Raw genomic sequence first — 22,432 nt, 5'->3', positions numbered from 1 at the left:
TTATGAATCTAGATTAATTTTTTAATTATTCTTTTGAGAACTAAATCCTGTGAAATTGAAAATAAGACAAATTATATGAAGGAATCTAAAAAGATAGGCAGTTAAAGACTGTAGAGTCTGGGTTAAAAATTGAACAGTAATGTTGTATGGTTTAAATGTATTCCCTTCAGGGACTGACAAAAATGTTCTGAGGGAACCGGTCCCTGCAATATGAACCCAAGGTATCGTTGGCTGTATAAGGCATTGGTAGACGTATAGATACTCAGTATCATCGTATGGTTCAGGCACACGCACATTAGTTGGCTGGCACACTCAAGGTAAAACCGGAACGGCCTTTGTTGAAGTGAGGCTGTGATTGGTTGATTTTGGTTTCCACGATGATGGAGCAGGATTTGCCATGTTGGCTACACTGGACTGGGTGCCCAACGGTAACCGGGAGGAGCCTCTTCTCACTAGATGGATACAAGAATGATATTCAGTATGAAAACAGATTTCATTTATGACATGACAAGCAAGCTTAAAGTTAGACATTTTTATTTAAATATTCACTCTCCAACATGAAAATATGTAAATGAAAAACCATTATACTAATGATACCTCTCCATCATTACATAGATGATTAAAACACACCAGTTCAACCTGAAATACCTTTCTGTTCATGCTCCTTCAATCCACAGTCATCCTCCCTTTCATAGCAGCTGCTTATCACCATTCCAGTGTCATGGCCTACACCACTGTTTACATCCTCTCTGATGAAAATCTGCCATCATTGGCCATGGTTGTGCCCCGTGTATATACCTCTGTAGGCTTGAGCATTCAGTATAGCTCCATTTAAGCCTACATAGAGATACCCCCAGCACTGCACAGATTTTCATCAGAAGAGAAACACCGAACATACTGGAATGGAGGTAAGTAAGCTGTGAAGTGGGGTGGCTTTAGGTAGAGTGAACATATGGTACAGTCACCCTTTAGGAAAAGGATATGTTGCATCTCTAATACCTAGATCCCCAGAACTAGAAGATCCTTTAGGACCACTGTTTAGGCATAGGTACTGACTGGCACTGGTGCTCCCTGAACAGTCCCCTGGTCAGCAGGGCCCCCTGGACCTTCCACATCAGCTGAGACCACATAAACAATGCCTTAACACTGGATTGCTGCAGAGTTTACATATTTAACGAACACAAGCTGATAGAGTAAATTGACACAGTTCACAAATTTAAGGTGTAGGACAAAAGGAACTAAGATTTTTTTTTTTTTTTAAGAAAGAGGAGCTTGTTTTGCTTCAATCAATATGATAATGACTAGGACAGCAATTTTTTTTTTTTTGAGACGAAAAGTTGGCTTTTTTTTTAAAAAGCGTGTCAGTTTTGGGGTAAAAAGAGGAGAAAAAAAGTGTTCTGAATGGGTAACATTCAGCATCTTCTACTATATTAAGTAATATTCCCCCCATTTTGCACATCATGTAAGGGTTGTAAAGCTTTAGCACTAGCAATGCATTTTGATACTGAGGGACTGTTAAGCTCATCCTAGCTGACTCTCACAGTTCTACAATATGGAGCTACACATGTTTTGAGTAGGTATTCAACTGAACCTGTGAGGTCAGAAATAAGGAGACTGCCTCAGAGCCTGCACCATTGCATCCAAGACAGTCGGCCCCAGAGACTGTCTTGGATGCAATGGCGCAGGCTCTGAGGCCGTCAGGTCCCGGAGACTCTCTTGGATGCAATGGCGCAGGCTCTGAGGCCGTCAGGTCCCGGAGACTGTCTTGGATGCAATGGCGCAGGCTCTGAGGCCGTCAGGTCCCAGAGACTCTCTTGGATGCAATGGCGCAGGCTCTGGCGCTGTCAGCCTGATTTCAGCTTGCATTTAAAGATGCAGGCTGCAAGACTGACTCTGCCTGTACTACTTAATGAGTCACTGAGCTGAAACAAGCCTACAGCCTGTGAAAGTATGAACTCCCATGTCATCCTGCATACTTGTTTCAGCCTAGTGCTCAGGACGACTGTCCCAAAAATCTGTAATTGCAACGCCATTATTTCTACCCAACCTTTGACACTCCCTGAGTACAATGAATGTATATCAAAAGCCAAAACTTTGGATAACAGAGGGAATAGTTGTACCTGTTTTTTTTTTCAATGTTTCCCACTGAGGAAAATTGATAGCACTTCCTGTCTCAGACAACAGGAAATTTCACTAAGGCCGCATACACACCTGAGTGTTTTGTAGGTGAAAGATACTCAAGAAAAATTCCACTCATTTAAAATGGACCCTATTCACACTCAGATGTCAACAGGTACTACTGAAATGAGTAGGATTTTGATGTTGAGTATCTTTGAGCTACAAAATCCTGTTCATTTCAACAGTCGCTGTTGACATCTGAGCGTGATCAGGGTCCATTGAAATGAATGGAATTTTGCTAACACTCAAGTGTGAATGCAGCCTCAAGTAAATGCACTCTTGTCACCTGAAAAGTGTCCTTCTTTGAAACGAGTGATAGCTTAAAAGTTTGCAACCTGCTTTTCAATGCAATGACAATGGGACGCCCAGACAAATGGAGATGGGCGACTCTCCCTCGTGGGCACACAGACCACAATAACAACCCTTAGAGAGGTTCTAACTGCTCACCGCACTTTCTAAAACAAACCATTGTGACTTTAGCTACATTTGTAGCCATCACTAGAAATTCCAAGCACATCATTTATCGTCCGACATCACAGCATTATGTTCACTACTCAATCACAGATGTGCTGGTCTTGCAGTTAGAGACGTTTATGAGGCACAGAACTATGCGATGTGCTGCAAGGAACTTTGTAATTAGGAAAAAGTTGGTTGTGCAATGCTTCTGTCAGCTGTAGAAAATGCTTATTAATCAACTGTGCCTGGCTTGCTCTACATTCTGTGACCTAAATACGTTGTGCTTACTCGTCCTCTTCATAATGACAGATGACACACAGCTACATCATTGAGAACGCAGAGGAAGTGTTGACACATTGTATGTACAATATCCTGGAGTGGTAAAAAGCATTGCATGACCCCCTGTCATTAGCAGCCACATTTTAGGAGAAATGATGTTTATTGTTGAAAGTCAGAAGGAAATGCAGAGTATAAACACTTTCATTATAGTCCATTGTATTCGCCTTCTCAGTATTTCAAAAGGGAAATGCCCATTAAAAAAAAAAAAAAAAAAAAAAAACTCCCAAGGAAACTCAACAAGGTTGCTGTGGTCTAAACTGTGAAAAATTCCCTTTCAAGATGATAAACAAAATTAAAATTGACCCCGCTCCACAATAGCCCATATTTTGGCCAATTTTGCTGACTGGAAAGAAACTGGAATGTCATTTCATATGCTGAATGTCACATTCCAACAACATACAGGTAGGCTAATTGGTTCCTGTCTACAATTGGCCCCAGTATGTGTTGGATATGCCCATGTGCTATCACATTGATGCCAAGCCTGAGCATTCGGAGTGGGTTGAGGAAAGAACCAACAATCCATCTACCTTGTAAAACAAAACAAAAAAAAAAAAAAAATGGAAGAGAGCTTTCAAGAACATCAAACATGGTGCCAACAGAGCTGGCTCATGGAATCAACAAGAACGTTTGATTGGTAGTGTATGTATACCTGTTCAACCCTAACCAAGTAGTGTTGTTTTCCTATAAAAATAACAAAAGGTGTCCTGCGTTTTTCCAAAGACCTATGCCTGTTAGAAGCTATGCACTTGTGCAGCACATGGTTGACAGCTGTCAAATCTGGGAGAGAGGAGGGGGCAATGGCAGATGGAGGAATGTTTTACAAGGAGATGGAGGGACATTAAGCAGACTTCTCCTTAGAGGAAGGTAGGGACATTATTGGACACCCACCTGTATAATCAGACAGGTGTATTCCTAACTGCATTGAATGCATTCGCTGTGATAGGACAATTCCCCCAGCTGTAATGTCCTTGCCCCATTACAAGGCTGACAGTACAGCAGCCTAGATCAGCTCCCAGGAAAGACTAGAACCTGAAAAATTTACATTGCTGGGAGGTACAAGTCACACGTGAACACGGACTAAAAATATGGATGCTCTGATAAGACTGCCAGCGTTCTATGCAAGTAATTAATCTATGGAAATGAGAACCTGTTCTGTGGACAAGCAGAAAGCATTCTGAAAATCCACTCCCATCTCTGGTCAGGGTATACAGACAAAGGAAGAGGGAATGAGAGAGAGAATTAGGAGAGAGGGAGGAACGAGAGAAATTGAGAGAAAACGAGAATTAGAGGGGAGGGGGAGAGAGAGGGAGAGGGGCAGAATGAGGGGCGAAGGAGAGAGAGGGAGAGGAGGAACGAGAGAGAGAGGGAGAGTGTGAGGAGGAACGAGAGAGAGAGAGGGAGAGGAGGAACGAGAGAAAATGAGAAACAAGAGAATTAGAGGGGAGAGGGTGAGGAGGAACGAGAGGGAGAGGGGCAGAAGGAGGGAGAGGGTGAGGAGGAACGAGAGAGAGAGGGAGAGGGTGAGGAGGAACGAGAGAGAGAGGGAGAGGGTGAGGAGGAACGAGAGAGAGAGGAAGAGGGTGAGGAGGAACGAGAGGGTGAGGAGGAACGAGAGAGAGAGGGAGAGTGTGAGGAGGAATGAGAGAGAGAGAGGGAGAGGAGGAACGAGAGAAAATGAGAAACAAGAGAATTAGAGGGGAGAGGGTGAGGAGGAACGAGAGGGAGAGGGGCAGAAGGAGGGAGAGGGTGAGGAGGAACGAGAGAGAGGGTGAGGAGGAACGAGAGAGAGAGGGAGAGGGTGAGGAGGAACGAGAGAGAGAGGAAGAGGGTGAGGAGGAACGAGAGGGTGAGGAGGAACGAGAGAGAGAGGGAGAGAGGGGGGATGAGGAGGAACGAGAGAGAGGGGGGTGAGGAGGAACGAGAGAGAGGGGGTGAGGAGGAACGAGAGAGAGAGGAAGAGGGTGAGGAGGAACGAGAGGGTGAGGAGGAACGAGAGAGAGAGGGAGAGAGGGGGGATGAGGAGGAACGAGAGAGGGAGAGAGGGGGGATGAGGAGGAACGAGAGAGAGGGGGGGTGAGGAGGAACGAGGGAGAGAGGGGGGATGAGGAGGAACGAGGGAGAGAGGGGGGATGAGGAGGAACGAGGGAGAGAGAGAGAGAGGGGGGGATGAACGAGAGAGAGGGGATGAGGAGGAACGAGAAGGAATGAGAGAGGGGGGATGAGGAGGAAGGAGAGAGAGAGAGAGAAAAGGGGGGTGAGGAGGAACGAGAGAGAGAGAGGGAGAGGAGGAACGAGAGAAAATGAGAGAAACAAGAGAATTAGAGGGGAGAGGGTGAGGAGGAACGAGAGGGAGAGGGGCAGAATGAGGGGCGAAGGAGGGAGAGGGTGAGGAGGAACGAGAGAGAGGGTGAGGAGGAACGAGAGAGAGAGGGAGAGGGTGAGGAGGAACGAGAGGGTGAGGAGGAACGAGAGGGTGAGGAGGAACGAGAGAGAGAGGGAGAGAGGGGGGATGAGGAGGAACGAGAGAGGGAGAGAGGGGGGATGAGGAGGAACGAGAGAGGGGGGGTGAGGAGGAACGAGAGAGAGAGGAAGAGGGTGAGGAGGAACGAGAGGGTGAGGAGGAACGAGAGAGAGAGGGAGAGAGGGGGGATGAGGAGGAACGAGAGAGAGGGGGGGTGAGGAGGAACGAGAGAGGGAGAGAGGGGGGGTGAGGAGGAACGAGGGAGAGAGGGGGATGAGGAGGAACGAGGGAGAGAGGGGGGATGAGGAGGAACGAGGGAGAGAGGGGGGATGAGGAGGAACGAGGGAGAGAGGGGGGATGAGGAGGAACGAGAGAGAGAGAGAGAGAGAGGGGATGAGGAGGAACGAGAAGGAATGAGAGAGGGGGGATGAGGAGGAACGAGAGAGAGAGAGAGAAAAGGGGGGTGAGGAGGAACGAGAGAGAGAGAGAGGGAGAGGAGGAACGAGAGAAAATGAGAGAAACAAGAGAATTAGAGGGGAGAGGGTGAGGAGGAACGAGAGGGAGAGGGGCAGAATGAGGGGCGAAGGAGGGAGAGGGTGAGGAGGAACGAGAGAGAGAGGGAGAGGGTGAGGAGGAACGAGAGAGAGAGGGAGAGGGTGAGGAGGAACGAGAGAGAGAGGGAGAGAGGAGGGATGAGGAGGAACGAGAGAGAGGGGGGATGAGGAGGAACGAGAGAGAGGGGGGATGAGGAGGAACGAGAGAGAGGGGGGATGAGGAGGAACGAGAGAGAGGGGGGATGAGGAGGAACGAGAGAGAGAGAGAGAGAGAGGGGGGGTGAGGAGGAACGAGAGAGAGAGGGAGAGGGTGAGGAGGAACGAGAGAGAGAGGAAGAGGGTGAGGAGGAACGAGAGGGTGAGGAGGAACGAGAGAGAGAGGGAGAGAGGGGGGATGAGGAGGAACGAGAGAGAGGGGGGTGAGGAGGAACGAGAGAGAGGGGGTGAGGAGGAACGAGAGAGAGAGGAAGAGGGTGAGGAGGAACGAGAGAGAGAGGAAGAGGGTGAGGAGGAACGAGAGGGTGAGGAGGAACGAGAGAGAGAGGGAGAGAGGGGGGATGAGGAGGAACGAGAGAGAGGGGGGTGAGGAGGAACGAGAGAGAGGGGGTGAGGAGGAACGAGAGAGAGAGGGAGAGGGTGAGGAGGAACGAGAGAGAGAGGGAGAGGGTGAGGAGGAACGAGAGAGAGAGGGAGAGGGTGAGGAGGAACGAGAGAGAGAGGGAGAGGGTGAGGAGGAACGAGAGAGAGGGGGGATGAGGAGGAACGAGAGAGAGGGGGGATGAGGAGGAACGAGAGAGAGGGGGGATGAGGAGGAACGAGAGAGAGAGAGGGGGGGTGAGGAGGAACGAGGGAGAGAGAGGGGGTGAGGAGGAACGAGAGAGAGAGGGGGGGTGAGGAGGAACGAGGGAGAGAGAGGGGATGAGGAGGAACGAGGAAGAGAGGGGGGATAAGGAGGAACGAGAGAGAGAGAGAGGGGGGGGATGAACGAGAGAGAGGGGATGAGGAGGAACGAGAAGGAATGAGAGAGGGGGGATGAGGAGGAACGAGAGAGAGAGAAAAGGGGGGTGAGGGGGAACGAGAGAGAGAGAGAGGGGGCGTGGGAAAACGAGAGAGAGGGGGCGTGGGGGAACGAGAGAGAGAGGGGGGATGAGGAGGAACGAGAGAGAGGGGATGAGGAGGAACGAGAGAGAGGGGATGAGGAGGAACGAGAGAGAGGGGATGAGGAGGAACGAGAGAGAGAGGGGGGATGAGGAGGAACGAGAGAGAGAGGGGGGATGAGGAGGAACGAGAAGGAACGAGAGAGAGGGGATGAGGAGGAACGAGAGAGAGAGAGAGAGAAAGGGGGGATGGGGGGGCGAGAGAGAAAGGGGGGATGGGGGGGCGAGAGAGAGGGGGGGCGAGGGGGAACGAGAGAGAGAGAGAGGGGGGGGGCGAGGGGGAACGAGAGAGAGAGGGGGGGGCGAGGGGGAACGAGAGAGAGAGAGGGGGGCGAGGGGGAACGAGAGAGAGGGGGGGCGAGGGGGAACGAGAGAGAGAGAGAGAGAGGGGGGAGGGGGAACGAGAGAGGGGGCGAGGGGGAACGAGAGAGGGGGCGAGGGGGAACGAGAGAGAGAGGGGGCGAGGGGGGCGAGAGAGGGGGGGCGAGAGAGAGAGGGGGAGAGGGGGGACGAGAGAGAGAGAGGGGGGACGAGAGAGAGAGGGGGGACGAGAGACAGAGAGGGATGAGGAGGAACGAGAGAGAGGGGGATGAGGAGGAACGAAAGAGAGGGGGATGAGGAGGAACGAAAGAGAGGGGGATGAGGAGGAACGAAAGAGAGGGGGATGAGGAGGAACGAAAGAGAGGGGGATGAGGAGGAACGAGAGAGAGGGGGATGAGGAGGAACGAAAGAGAGGGGGATGAGGAGGAACGAGAGAGAGGGGATGAGGAGAAACGAGAGAGAGGGGGGATGAGGGGGAACGAGAGAGAGAGGGGGGGATGAGGGGCACGAGAGAGAGAGAGAGAGAGAGAGAGAGAGAGGGGGGGTGAGGGGGAACGAGAGAGAGAGGGGGGGATGAAGAGGAACGAGAGGGGGGGGGGTGGGGGGGAACTAGAGAGAGGGGATGAGGAGGAAAGAGAGAGAGAGGAGGATGAGGAAAGAGAGAGAGGAGGATGAGGAGGAATGAGAGACAGGATGAGGAGGGAGAGAAAGGAGAATAGAGTAGATGAGAGTAAAAATTTAAAAAAAAAAAAGCCTTTTTTCATCTCTCACTCCTTCTTTCTTGCTTTTTTGTCTAAGACAGGAAGAGAGAGGAGGAAGAGAAAAGGAAACAACAATAGGGAAAAGAGAATGAATGAAGACAAAGGCAGAGAGAGATAAGAGGGAGAGACAGAGGGTGAGAGTGGGAAAGGAAGTGAATGAGAGAGGAGAACGGAGAGAAAGCTAGCAAGAGAGGAGGAGGGGAAGGACAGATCCACTCTAGAGGGTTGTGGAGGAGAAGAGGAGGGGGGCTGACAACTAAAAAGAACTTGGACGGCTGCCTAATGCTAACCCTGTTTTTTTCAAAGCTCATTAAACCCTTCATCCTCATCACTCAACTATTCAGATGCTGAGCCTGTTTCCATGGAAATCAATGAACTCCCAGCTCTAACCCATCATTCCTGAGGACTAAGGATCAGTGAATGGAGGAAAACAAACGGAAACAAACAGGAATAATACTGCCTGGAAATGTTCCCAGTTCTGTAACAAGCAATGTGTCATTTACCATAATATCTTAAGGGAAAATTCCAGTGTACCGGAAAAGACAAATACTGCTTTAAAATTAAAACCGGTGAAATCCACGGTCAAAAGCAAATGTCATTTGATTTTAAATCTCTTTGCAGTGGCCCAATCTGACTGAACAGGATACAATTGCATACCAATACCAGCCTGGCCTACAAGCACTGAGCCTAGTTCAGTACAGACAGGAATGCCAATGTCCTGATAGCATTTTACATTGACAGTTTACATGGCTCTACTTGCCAATTACTCCGTTCAATGGTAGGCAAATGAAAGTGATCTCAACCCCTTTGGAGATTACTATACACATTTATTATAACACAAATGGGGGGATTTGCTGAAATTGGAGAGTGCAAAATCGGTTGCAGCTCTGCATAGATGCCAATCAGCTTCCAGGTTTTATTAAATGAACAAGCTGAAGTTAGAAGCTGATTGGCTACCATAAACAGTTGTACCGGATTTTGCACTCTCCAGTTTTAGTGAATCCCAAAGAGTGATAATGCCCTTCATCAGTTTTAGATATCCCTCTTGGTACACAATAGATATAGCTGAGATGGACCCCATAACATTGCCCACAGAACCCAGTGCAATATTTATGTGTTTAGGAACTCTGTATGAATCCTTCGATTTCCTGAGGAACTTAAGATCCACATAAGACCAGTACCCCACCAGGCATGGATGTACATAATAGCCTTTTGCCCCCTCAATCCCACCCTTACCTCAGTTACCAGCTTGCTGCTAGATGGCACATGGACTGAAATCAAGCCCCCCCCACTGTAGAATTATCTATTAATTTCTGGGGCTCATCAGGAGCACTAAACTAATATCACAACCTTCTGAGGTTTGGTGGTGTACCTCAAATTCCTAATGCATTTAGGATGTCACTGGGTTTATTTCAGTACAGTACATATTTCTGGGCCTTATTATAGGTGTAGTCTGTACATAGAAAGGCTTACACTCACAGGCAGTGGCGTCCCTAGGGGGGTGTGGGCCACACCAGGTGACATCATCACAGGGGAGGCAGGAGCAGGATGCCAGCAGAGCTTCTGGGCTCTGTGAAGGTCCTGGCCAGTTATTGGGGTGATCCCGGATTCCCGGCACAGTGACAGCTGCCCCTGGTGTAGTGGTAAAATTAGTATCCTGGACCTGTGAAGATATGTATCCCCTAAAGCAACTACGCATGTGCCAGTTTCAGGCTGAAGAAGCCGATCGCCAATCTCCGACTTTAGCACAGAGCTGCCACAGTTAACCCCTTAAAGGCTGCAAACCGCTGAAGCTGATCACTATGGGTTGCAAACTCAGTTAACCCCATATAGGTTGAACCTATACGGGGTTAACTGATCTTGCAACCCATAGTGATCCACCGGATCAGCGTCAGCAGTTTGCAGCCTGTAAGGGGTTAACTGTGGCAACCCTATGCTAAAGTCGGCTTCTTCGGCCTGAAACCAGCACATGCGCAGTTTCTTCAGGGGGTACATATCTTCACGGGTCCGGGATGCTCATTTTACCGCTACACCCGCACCGCTCCTTCCTCTCTGGAGGGGTGACAGCACGTGTTACCGCACCGGGTGACACCAACCCTAGGGACGCCTCTGCTCACAGGGGTTAATTTACTAAAGCTGAAGAGTGCAAAATCTGGTGCAGCTCTGCATAGAAACCAATCAGCTTCCAGGTTTTTCTGTCAAAGCTTAATTGACCAAACTGGACTTAGAAGCCGATTGGCTACCATTAGGGTTGCCACCTCATCCCTTTAAAACCAAACACATATTAATGACACAGGTTCTGTCAATGCAGAGAGAGCATCAACTCAGACTACTAGGACACATTTACCTCTTAAAGTGACTGGCCAGGACTCCAACAAGTTCCCCCACATGACTCTCCTGGGCTGACTGTCCAGCAAACATCATACATACGATAAGGTCTTTCCGGTCCTTGGTATGAAAAATGACCAGCTGGTCCTTCCCATTAGTCACACTGATGCCGGACACCTTGTGGTTGAAAGATAATACAGTCATTTAATACAGTCCCTTCTACCTCCTCACCACATACAGACAACAGTTGTTGCATTGGTCTCTTTGGACCAAACCTAAATATCACTGGCATGGTATAGGTTTTCCATCTTCTATATATAGTATATATTCTATGTGGAGAAAACGACAGTCACATGACCAGGCGGCATTAGATGAATGGAACCTGACGCACACATATCATTGAATACTCTGACTGCTATTGTAAAGCTCTGCTTTATTAAATAACCTGCAAATGAAAAAGTATGAACAAAGCCCATTATGCATCATTACTTCTTGTGAGTCGATAGTTATAAATGCTGGGGAGAGAATGGACAATTATCTTTATTAACAATGGATTATCATCATCAAATCTTCGAACCTTGGCTTGGTAATGTACTATACAAAAATAGCAGTCTATAACGTTTTCTGGCTTGTTAAACACGGTAAAGTACAGTGTTCCACAGCAAACCGTAACATTATCATTTACTGGAGACAGAACAGTATATTATGAATTCTGACTGTCTGCAATGAGCACATTAGTGTTGCAATTTGCAGCTACCTTATGGCTTTGATCAGGTATTTCAGACAGTCCCATTCTCATACAGTGTACACCAATGTGAGGGCCATGTGTACCCATACAGGGGTGCGCTGGTGGTCTGCGCATCCCCATTCATGTTCATTGGGATCCAGCAGCTGCACAGACACAGCCGCTGCTCCCAATTTGACATCCATGCGGGTGCACGGCTCCGACCATAGACCGTAAGCCTTCAGGGCTGTGCACACGCATGGATGTCAAATTGTGGACAGTGGATGTGACTCTGCAGCCCCTGCATCCCAATGGACATGTATGGTAGTATCTGCACAGGGATGCACAGACCACCAGTGCGCCCCTGTTGGGTACACATGGCCCTCATATGGGTGTATGCTGTACTACGCCTCTGAACGAGGTAAAAGTGTACCTCTCCTCCAAGATATGGAGGAAGCCATGTAGGTTGATGAGCTACATTCATTATGAACTGGTTACCTATCAGTTTGCCGGTCCCATGCTAAGTTTATAGAGACTTAGGCTGGTCATACATTATACAAATTTTCTAGAGATTTTTGCTTTAGATTTACCAAAAACCATATAATATGCGGTCAAACCTAAACAACACTTTCAATTGTATCTAATTAGGCAGGCACTTGCACTACATAGTGGAAGGTAAATCTAAAAGGAAATTGGGCTGAAATTGGTCAGAAAACTGAGAAAATTGTATAGTGGATGGCCAGCCTAAGGCTGTCCATAGGGGACACATTTTTAAAAAAAAAAAAAAAAAAGAAAAGACAAATAGATTCCCCCATTCACACAAGTGAGATGGATGGAGGAATCCTCCTCACTGTGCTATTGTATTCTGACAGCAGGACTCCTCCGCTGTCAGAAAACATGGATCAGTGGCTGCAGCCGCTGATCAAAAAAGATTTTCCAACAAGCCCATTAGACCAAAGTCAAGATTTCTCTCTGTCAAGTGGGAGCAGCCACACATGGTTCGAAATTCGATGGTCCCTGACAAACAAACCAAATTTTGATCTGTTCATGGCCAGCTTAAAGAATGTATTGATGAGTGCTAGGGGGCAGGATTATTCTGGACATTAATTTGCATTAAGCACCACTGAAACAATAGGTGATGCTGAATAAGGCACGTGTCATTTTTTTTGGTTGGGAGGTATGGACAGTGTGCACTGGGGTAGAACATTGGGAGGTATGGACAAGTGTGCACTGGGGTAGAACATTGGGAGGTATGGACAAGTGTGCACTGGGGTAGAACATTGGGAGGTATGGACAAGTGTGCACTGGGGTAGAACATTGGGAGGTATGGACAAGTGTGCACTGGGGTAGAACATTGGGAGGTATGGACAGTGAGCAGTGGGAATGGAGACTGGGAGATGTGGGTAGTGTGCAATGGGGATGGAAATTGGGAGGTATAGACAGTGTACAGTGGGGTTGGAGACTGGGAGATGTGCGCAGTGTGAAGTAGGCTTGGTGATCAGGCGTTATGAGCAGCATGCACTGCGGTTGGTGTTGTGGGCAGTGTGCAGTGGGGTTAGTGACTGGAAAGGGTGGGCAGTTTGTAGTGGGATTAGTGAATGGAAAGGGTAAGCAGTGTGCCTACCCTTTCCAATCCCACTACACACTGCTTACCCTTTCCAATCACTAATCCAACTACAAACTGCCCACCCTTTCCAGTCACTAACCCCACTGCACACTGCCTACCCTTTCCAATCCCACTAGAGTGTGCAGTGGAGTTAGTGCCTGGAAAGGATGGGCAGTTTGTAGTGGGATTAGTGATTGGAAAGGGTAAGCAGTGTGTAGTGGGATTAGTGCCTGGAAAGAGTGGGGAGTTTGTAGGGGAATTAGTGATTGGAAAGAGTGGGAAGTTTGTAGTGGGATTAGTGATTGGAAAGAGTGGGAAGTTTGTAGTGAAACTAGTGATTGGAAAGGGTGGGCAGTTTGTAGTGGAACTAGTGATTGGAAAGAATGGGCAGTTTGTAGTGGAACTAGTGATTGGAAAGGGTGGGCAGTTGTAGTGGGATTAGTGATTGGAAAGGGTGGGCAGTTTGTAGTGGAATTAGTGATTGGAAAGGGTGGGCAGTTTGTAGTGGAATTAGTGATTGGAAAGGGTGGGCAGTTTGTAGTGGAATTAGTGATTGGAAAGGGTGGGCAGTTTGTAGTGGAATTAGTGATTGGAAAGGGTGGGCAGTTTGTAGTGGAATTAGTGATTGGAAAGGGTTGGCAGTTTGTAGAGGAACTAGTGATTGGAAAGGGTGGGCAGTTTCTAGTGGGATTCGTGCTTGGAAAGAGTGGGCAGTTTGAAGTGGGATTATGATTGGGAGACGTGAGCAGTCTGCAGTGGGATTAGTGATTGGAAAGGGTGGAGTTGGAAATTGGGTATTGTGGGCAGTGTGCAATAGGGTTAAGCTGGCCATATACCTGCAGGTTAAACTAAAACACTATACAGTGCAGATGGATGAATCTCCCGCTTTGCCGACTGAATTTTGACAGCTAGACCCACTTTTTGGCTAGGTGTATGTATGGGTAGCAGATGAAGATTCAGCGTTTAGGCAGGTGCAAGTTGAGCACCTTTCTCGCTGTACCCAGCTAGTTGCTCAGCTTTCGGTCACATTCCTCACATATCATACTATAGAATTTTAGTGATGGGGTTTAGATCTACTTTTAGCTGTAACAGTCCTTTACACTGCACTTCTCACATACTGTAGCACTGGGGAGACGTCACTATACACGGGAATGCACCCTTCGACGTCACAGCTTTCTTTATTTCCAGCATGTATAAAGTGGACTCCTTCAACTGAATATCTGCCCACACAATCTCCAGGCGCTTGGATTGACATAAATATGCTATTGTGAAAGCCTGAATGTTTCAGAAATAGAATTTCCCAGATTGTGGCCAGTAATGTGCAATTTCCTTATAAGAACAATAAAAAGGTATACAGTGGAACACACAGACAAAATGGAGGTATAAAGGAAAACAATGATGCAAAGAACAGCAGAGGCAAGCAACAACATAATCTCAGCAAGCTGAGTAGCAGAGCTGAATGGAGCTTGCGCTGGACCAGACATCGGCTGATCCAGTCTCCATGGAGATTTCCATGGCAACCCCATCCCCCGATGGTTGTCACGGTGATCGGATGCTTTTGGATGCAGAGATGCCAGTAGCTGCTGGCTGCAAGATCAAATGTGACTGAGTGCAACCCTCTATCCTGCTTTCTATCTATTGTTTTATACGGGTCACCTCATTCGATCTTGTTCTCCCCCACACTTCTATTCATGACAATTATCTTCCAGTAAATGCCGACAAATCCATTCCCAATGGACTATTCTACACAATTCAAAAACAACTTCTGGCATCAAATTTATCTACAGAAGGGACACAGAGGACTATCGCATGCTAGAGGACAAAATACCATGAATATTGCAAGTATCATAAAGAAAGCAAATAGCCATGCCTCTGTTTTGTTTTTATTTATGCACTGAAGAAATAATGCTCCTTAAGATTTGGGTCTGTTGCAGGAAACAGAACCGATGTCTGTGAGTTCAGGACAACTAGTCCTTCTACTCCATGTAGCTCCATCCAGCACAGATCCCTTCCCCTTCCACAACATGCTTTAAACAGAAACGGTCTGACTGTCACCGCACCTGTCAATGCAGACATCCGTTCTCCCGTCACCGCACCTGTCAATGCAGACATCCGTTCTCCCGTCACCGCACCTGTCAATGCAGACATCCGTTCTCCCGTCACCGCACCTGTCAATGCAGACATCCGTTCTCCCGTCACCGCACCCGTCAATGCAGACATCCGTTCTCCCGTCACCGCACCCGTCAATGCAGACATCCGTTCTCCCGTTACCGCACCTGTCAATGCAGACATCCATCTCCCAAGAAACTCAGGTACCTCTGCGGAGTCTACCTACCTCTAGTCACATGTGCCTAAAGCCCTGAAGAAGGGGAAGCCAATTCTCCCGAAACGTGTTAGCTCAACTTGTATATCAATCATCTTCAATAAAACTTTTCCATCGAATGTGATATTACTCTGGACATTGGGCGCTCTTCTCCGCCATCTGAATACCTCTGTTACTGAATTGAACTGACACTGCAGTCATAGTACCAGTAAGATAGCAACCCACATCTCCAAAGGGAGGCAAAACACCACCATTTATCCGCAGAAATCGAAAAAGAAAAAAAAAAAAAAGTATAAAAAAAACAAAAAACTTTCCCATGCAGTCCCTGTGTCAGGAACCATCGCGACGCATGGGTCTACACATGCGTAGGTGTCTGCCGAGACGTAGAGGTGGCAGGGCACTAGGACCCAGGCGTACCTGTCGTCTGGACAGTACTAGACAGGCACTAAGACCCAGGCTACGCCTGTCAGGTGCAGGGCGGCCTATTTAAGCTAGCCCTGCACAGACACTTGTTGCCGAATGGTCTTTGTATCCTGTTACCTGTGTGTGAGTACTTCTGATCTGGATTGTTTTGACCTTGTTGCCTTCTCCCGTCCTGACCCCTTGGCTTGCCTGACTCTGCTCCCGGATGTTCCCGTTTAGATCTGACCTCCTGGTATTGACCCTGCGTGTGACCCGACTATCCTTTGCCTACCGTTTTGTACCTTACCGATCCTCTAGTTATCGTCCCGGCCTGCATGACTCTGATTTAGCTCATCCATCCATCCACCCCGCAGGGATCACTAGGCTCCCTTACATCAGACTCCTAGCTCCCTGGAGCCCCTGTCAGACTCCTCTACCCCTGTTGGAGATACCTGGTAGTTGCGACCTGGTACCGGAGCACTCCAAGTCCATCCCCACCATCAGGGGCCCTGGTGAACAAGTGCTCCGGTGCTTAGACTCCGCACGCTGGGGAGGCTCTACCTGGGGACTGATAGAGGTGCTGTCAGGCGGTCCCTTACAGTACCATTCGGCCATGTCTGAGTCTGGAGGGTCGCCTTCTCCATGGGATGAGATGTGCCAACATTTGTCCGGACTGACCCAGGCAGTAACTAACCTGCAGGACAAGTGTAGTCGGTTAGAAAATCAATTTGACACCCTAACGTTATCTGGAGTGTCCCCTCAGAGTGAGGCCTCAGCTATTGACACTAGGGCGGTTTCTGAATCTCCCAGTGGGGCTGCGGCTGCAGCTCCGCCAGCCGAACCCCGTGTTCCCATGCCTGAACGTTTTCAGGGAGATCGAGCACGTTTTAGAACGTTCAAAAACGCATGTTACTTGTTTTTTGAACTGCAACCACGTGCGTTTACCACAGAGTCGGTCAAGGTGGGATTTGTAATTTCTCTTCTACAGGATGAGCCCCAGGACTGGGCCCTTAGACTAAGGGAAACGCAGGACCCTCAGTTACAGACCTTAGACGCATTTTTTAAGGCCATGTCAGTTCTGTACGATGACCCCCAGCGGGCGGTTTCGGCTGAAACCACCCTTTATGCCCTACGACAGGGTCGTCGAGCTGCGGAGGAATACGCCTCCGAGTTCAGGCGATGGATGGGGGACACACACTGGAATGACGCCGCCCTACGTCACCAATTTAGGGTCGGACTCTCGGAGGGCCTAAAAGATGAGTTAGCTCGGGTTGGCCTCCCCGGGTCTCTAAAGGAGTTGATCGACCTGGCGATTCAGATTGATCGCAGGTTAAGGGAACGCCGGTCTGAGAGGACAGGTCAAGGCCAGGGTCAAGGAGTTACCTGGATACCCCCCAAAGGCACAGGTCATTCCGTCCCTGCTCCTGTTCCACCAGTTGTCTCCACTGATGTGCCAGAACCGATGCAGCTGGGTTTGGCGCGGCAGACCCTTACTCCAGAAGAACGCCAGAGACGGCGGGCCAAGAACCTGTGTTTCTATTGCGGGGGAGCTGGACATGCAGTGCGAAACTGTCCAGTGAAGACATGTAAGTCTCGATCTTCGGTTCCTGTTTCCTTGAGTAATATAAGTCAGTCCAATTACTTAGCGGTACCCCTTTTGTTTCAGCTGCCAGAGAAAACCGTGGTAACCACTGCAATCATTGATTCGGGGGCCTGCAGTTGCTTCCTGGACCTTGACTTTGCCCGCCAGCAGGAGATACCATTACAGGCCAGGAAATGGGGGCTCAATTTGTTCTTGGCTGATGGTTCCCAAATAAAATCAGGTTTAGTGGACCAAGAGACCCCTCCCATACTCACCACCGTAATGGGCTCCCATCGGGAATTACTACACTTTGACGCCATTGCGTCACCCCTTTTTCCAGTGATCCTGGGGCTTCCGTGGCTGCAGGCCCACAACCCCCAGATCGACTGGAAAACCGGGTCCCTTAGTTTTTCTTCAGACTATTGTCAGAAGAACTGCCAGGCCTCTGGGCACCGGGCCCCCCAGATCCTCTTATGTGCAGAAGAGGACGCTAACCTAAGACAGATTGTACCAACCGTATATCATGAATATTTAGACGTGTTCAGTAGACGAGGGGCTGATACACTACCACCACATCGACCATATGATTGTCCCATTGACTTATTGCCAGGTTCTGAGATTCCTTTTGGCCGTATCTTCCCGCTATCGGAAAAGGAATTAGGGGTACTGAAGGACTATATTGAGGAGAACCTCCAGAAAAAGTTTATTCGCCCTTCCACATCTCCGGCAGGGGCGGGTATCTTCTTTGTGGAGAAGAAAGATAAAACCTTGAGACCCTGTATTGACTATAGGGAATTAAATCGGGTGACCATCAAGAACCGCTACCCTCTACCTCTGGTCCCAGAGTTATTCCAGAGTCTGGGGACAGCGGTCTGCTTTACGAAGCTGGATCTGCGTGGGGCATACAATCTGGTCCGCATCCGGGAGGGGGATGAGTGGAAAACAGCTTTCCGTACTCGATTTGGGCACTTCGAGTACCTGGTCATGCCGTTTGGACTTTGCAATGCCCCAGCCACGTTCCAACACTTCATAAATGACGTGTTGCGTGATTTCTTGGACATTTTCGTTATCGTCTACCTAGACGATATTCTGATCTTTTCTCCATCTCTAGATGTCCACAGAAACCATGTAATCAAGGTTCTGGAACGGCTGCGCCTGCACGGCCTATATGCCAAGGCAGAAAAATGCAGCTTTGAGCAGCAAAGCATTGCGTTTTTAGGAATGATTATCTCCACTGCGGGGATCGCAATGGATCCCCAAAAGATCTCGGCTATTCTTGATTGGCCAATTCCAGCCGATAAGAAAGGCGTCCAAAGGTTCATAGGATTTGCCAATTTTTACCGTAAATTCATCAGGAATTTTTCAGGTCTGGTTTCCCCCATAACGCAGTTAACCAAGTCAGGAAATCGCTTCAAGTGGACACCAGGAGCTCAAGAAGCATTTGAGACTCTGAAGCGACTGTTCACCACCGCTCCCATTTTGGGCCACCCGGATACGGCTCTGCCTTTTGTGCTAGAGGTAGACGCATCCGAAAACGCGGTTGGATCCATCCTCTCCCAAAGAAAGGGTCCCAAGGAACTTCTACACCCAGTGGCGTTCTTTTCCAGAAAACTAACCCCGGCAGAACGCAATTATGACATCGGGGACCGGGAACTATTGGCCATCAAGACGGCATTGGCAGAATGGAGATATTTACTGGAAGGAGCTGCTCACCCAATCCTGATCTTCACAGACCACAAGAACCTTGAGTACTTGAAAACAGCTAAACGCCTAAGACCACGCCAAGCCAGGTGGGCCCTGTTTTTCTCGCGGTTCACCTTTCACATTACATATAGGCCCGGTTCAAAGAATACAAAGCCTGACGCCCTGTCTCGCATGTTTGAGGACCCTGAGGAGGAACTCAAACCGGATACCATCCTGTCTGCTGGTAATTTTTTGGCTCTGCAAACGGAACTAAGGGCTAGGTTGCAGGACGCATCTGAAACTTGTTCCACAATGCCAGACATGCCACTCTCCCGCCAGGAAGGGTTAATACGGAAAGAAGGACTGATTGTGGTTCCAAAGGAGGTGCAGACACAGGTGTTAGGGCACTGCCATGATCACCCCATGGCAGGGCACTTCGGAACGGCAAAGACTCTGGAGTTACTCAAACGCACCTTCTGGTGGCCTAAGATGAACCAGGATTGCAAAAGATACGTGGAATCTTGCGAGATCTGCCAGAGGAATAAACCGACCAGAAACAAGGCCTGGGGGCTGCTACGCCCACTACCCATTCCTACACGATGCTGGCAAAAAATTGCCATGGATTTTATAGTGGAGCTACCCCCATCCCAGGGTCATACGGCAATTTTTGTTATCGTGGACAGATTGTCAAAAATGGCCCACTTCATACCGCTAAGGGGGACCCCTTCAGCAGAAGAAACGGCCAGGATCTTCATCAAAGAAGTAGTTAGACTACATGGGGTTCCTGAAGATGTGGTATCTGACCGTGGGGTGCAATTCACCTCGAGATTCTGGAGAGCCCTGTGCAAAGCTCTGGACATTAAGCTTTCGCTTTCCTCCGCCTTCCATCCTCAGACGAACGGGCAGACAGAGAGAACCAATCAGACGCTGGAACAATACCTGAGGTGTTATACATCTTTTGTACAGGACGACTGGCTGACACTCTTACCCATGGCGGAATTCGCATTCAATAATGCGAATCACTCGGCTACAGGGCAGTCTCCGTTTTTTTCAAATTACGGGTTCCATCCCACGTTCATGCCTGACCTGTTGGCAGAAAGTACGGTGCCAGCCACTCAAAGCATGTTGGAGTTCTTCTCGGACAACAACAAACGGCTACAAGAAGCTATGACTAAAGCCCAGGAGGACAACAAGGAGGCATTCGATAAGAAACGAAGGGGAGACTTAATTTTGCAGCCCGGAGACAAGGTCTGGTTGGCAACAACTAACCTGAAACTACAGTGTCCATCCAAGAAATTAGGACCAAAATTCTTAGGTCCCTTCCCGGTGAAACGCATGATTAATGAGGTTGCTTATGAGCTGATCCTTCCTGAAACATTTAAGATCCATCCTGTGTTTCACGTCTCCTTGTTGAAACCAGTAGCCACAGACCCATTTCCAGATCGAGAAGCCAGACCCCCAGAGGCTATTACAGTAGGGGATCAGGAAGAGTTTGAGGTGGAAGCAATCCTGAACTGTCGTAGAAGGGGGGGCCAGACCCAAGTCCTGATAAAGTGGAAAGGTTATGGTCCTGAAGAAAATTCTTGGGAACCTGTTCAAAATGTTCATGCTCCTAGACTTATGCGGGAATTCGTGCGTGGTCACCCGCAGTGGAGAGATCAATTGGGCACCCGGAGGGTACCCATAGGGGGGGGGCAATGTCAGGAACCATCGCGACGCATGGGTCTACACATGCGTAGGTGTCTGCCGAGACGTAGGAGGTGGCAGGGCACTAGGACCCAGGCGTACCTGTCGTCTGGACAGTACTAGACAGGCACTAAGACCCAGGCTACGCCTGTCAGGTGCAGGGCGGCCTATTTAAGCTAGCCCTGCACAGACACTTGTTGCCGAATGGTCTTTGTATCCTGTTACCTGTGTGTGAGTACTTCTGATCTGGATTGTTTTGACCTTGTTGCCTTCTCCCGTCCTGACCCCTTGGCTTGCCTGACTCTGCTCCCGGATGTTCCCGTTTAGATCTGACCTCCTGGTATTGACCCTGCGTGTGACCCGACTATCCTTTGCCTACCGTTTTGTACCTTACCGATCCTCTAGTTATCGTCCCGGCCTGCATGACTCTGATTTAGCTCATCCATCCATCCACCCCGCAGGGATCACTAGGCTCCCTTACATCAGACTCCTAGCTCCCTGGAGCCCCTGTCAGACTCCTCTACCCCTGTTGGAGATACCTGGTAGTTGCGACCTGGTACCGGAGCACTCCAAGTCCATCCCCACCATCAGGGGCCCTGGTGAACAAGTGCTCCGGTGCTTAGACTCCGCACGCTGGGGAGGCTCTACCTGGGGACTGATAGAGGTGCTGTCAGGCGGTCCCTTACACCCTGACTTCAATTAACCAGAACCTTGCTCTTGTTTTCTGAGAAATGTTCACTTACCATCACTGTAGGGATCACTACAACTCACAGAAAAGGCAAAAAGTCCAAGTCGACATAACTTTATACTATGCAACATTTGTGAATTTTATAAGAGTTCAAATACAGGAGATCCAATATATACTTCCAATGACTCTCTGGACCACAGGTGTCAAACACAAGGCCCATGGGCCAAATCCGGCCCTCCAGGCCATTTCCTGTGGCCCTTGCACCTCTCCTGCAGGTACCCCTTTGTCTCCACCCCCACCTTGTCTCAGCAGTTGGCAGCAGAGAGGAGAGTAGAACTCCTCTGCCAAATCCTGCACCTCTCAGCGCAGCCGCAGCACCCCCTCATCTCTGCCTCCCCTGATCTCGGCATTCAGCCGACTCTGGCAACTGATTCCACTCCTCTGGTCCTCCTCCAGACCCTGCACTGTCTGCTTTCCAGCTCTGTCCCCAAAGGGGGTGCACGGTGATGTTAGGGAAGGTGTGGGATTCTTGACATCTGATGTAATGGGGGGTGCGGTGCTCTGGACATCTAGTCTTACACATACAACCGGCCATCTGAGGGAAACCATAATGTTGATACGGCCCACGATGAAATGGAGTTTGACACCCCTGATCTAGACATATAATAGGAAACCTATTGGTTTCAGGGTCATTTTATTTAATGTTTTACAAATACACATTGATACAGGATAATGAGTTCCCAGAGCACCATGGGTTATCTTAGAAGACAGCACAGCAGAAGCCGCTTGCCTTGAGACTGACTTCAGTCGGATTGAACCCTCGGATAGAGGAGTCTAGGTCACTGATGTTTGTGTGTACAAAATTCAGCTGGGAGGGGAAGTTGGTTAAGAGATGTGGGAAAAAAAGCCTAAAGTTCCACCTACTGCCTGAGTAGAAGACCTTGAATGTTCAAATGCAATCATTTATATGTACTTGACTGAAAAATAATCAATATACTGTATTGTTTATTTTTTAATTCTGAGCATAACAAATGAATACTTGTGAATACACTCCATTTAATGGCAGATCGGAAGCTGTCCTAATCACAGTCCTGCAATATACTCATGCTGAAAAGACATTTTTCTGGCCCATAAATAGGTCAGAGTGATCAATAGGCACTATGCTTAGTACTTCGTTACATAT

At 48.9% G+C, this 22,432-nt stretch overlaps 1 protein-coding gene across 2 annotated transcripts in view; it reads right to left on the bottom strand.

Annotated features, from left to right (window-relative positions):
- The window catches only part of MYO1D (myosin ID), a 120,159-nt gene continuing 97,727 nt past the window's right edge, over nucleotides 1-22,432 (bottom strand). For both annotated transcript variants that reach the window (XM_089674587.1, XM_089674589.1), the window contains 2 exons: nucleotides 10,575-10,732; nucleotides 1-452 (listed from right to left, as the gene is read on the bottom strand). In XM_089674587.1, the coding sequence (XP_089530713.1) occupies nucleotides 296-452; nucleotides 10,575-10,732 (315 nt within the window). In that variant the 3' untranslated portion in view covers nucleotides 1-295. The remainder of the gene's footprint in view (nucleotides 453-10,574; nucleotides 10,733-22,432) is intronic.

This window comes from Staurois parvus, unplaced genomic scaffold, assembly GCF_062004578.1.
Source record: "Staurois parvus isolate SC_StPar_1 unplaced genomic scaffold, SC_StPar_1.0 ptg000151l, whole genome shotgun sequence".
Classification (NCBI taxonomy): Eukaryota; Metazoa; Chordata; class Amphibia; order Anura; family Ranidae; genus Staurois; species Staurois parvus.
Note: the sequence above shows the minus strand (reverse complement) of the source record. Positions and strands in the feature narration are given on the sequence as shown.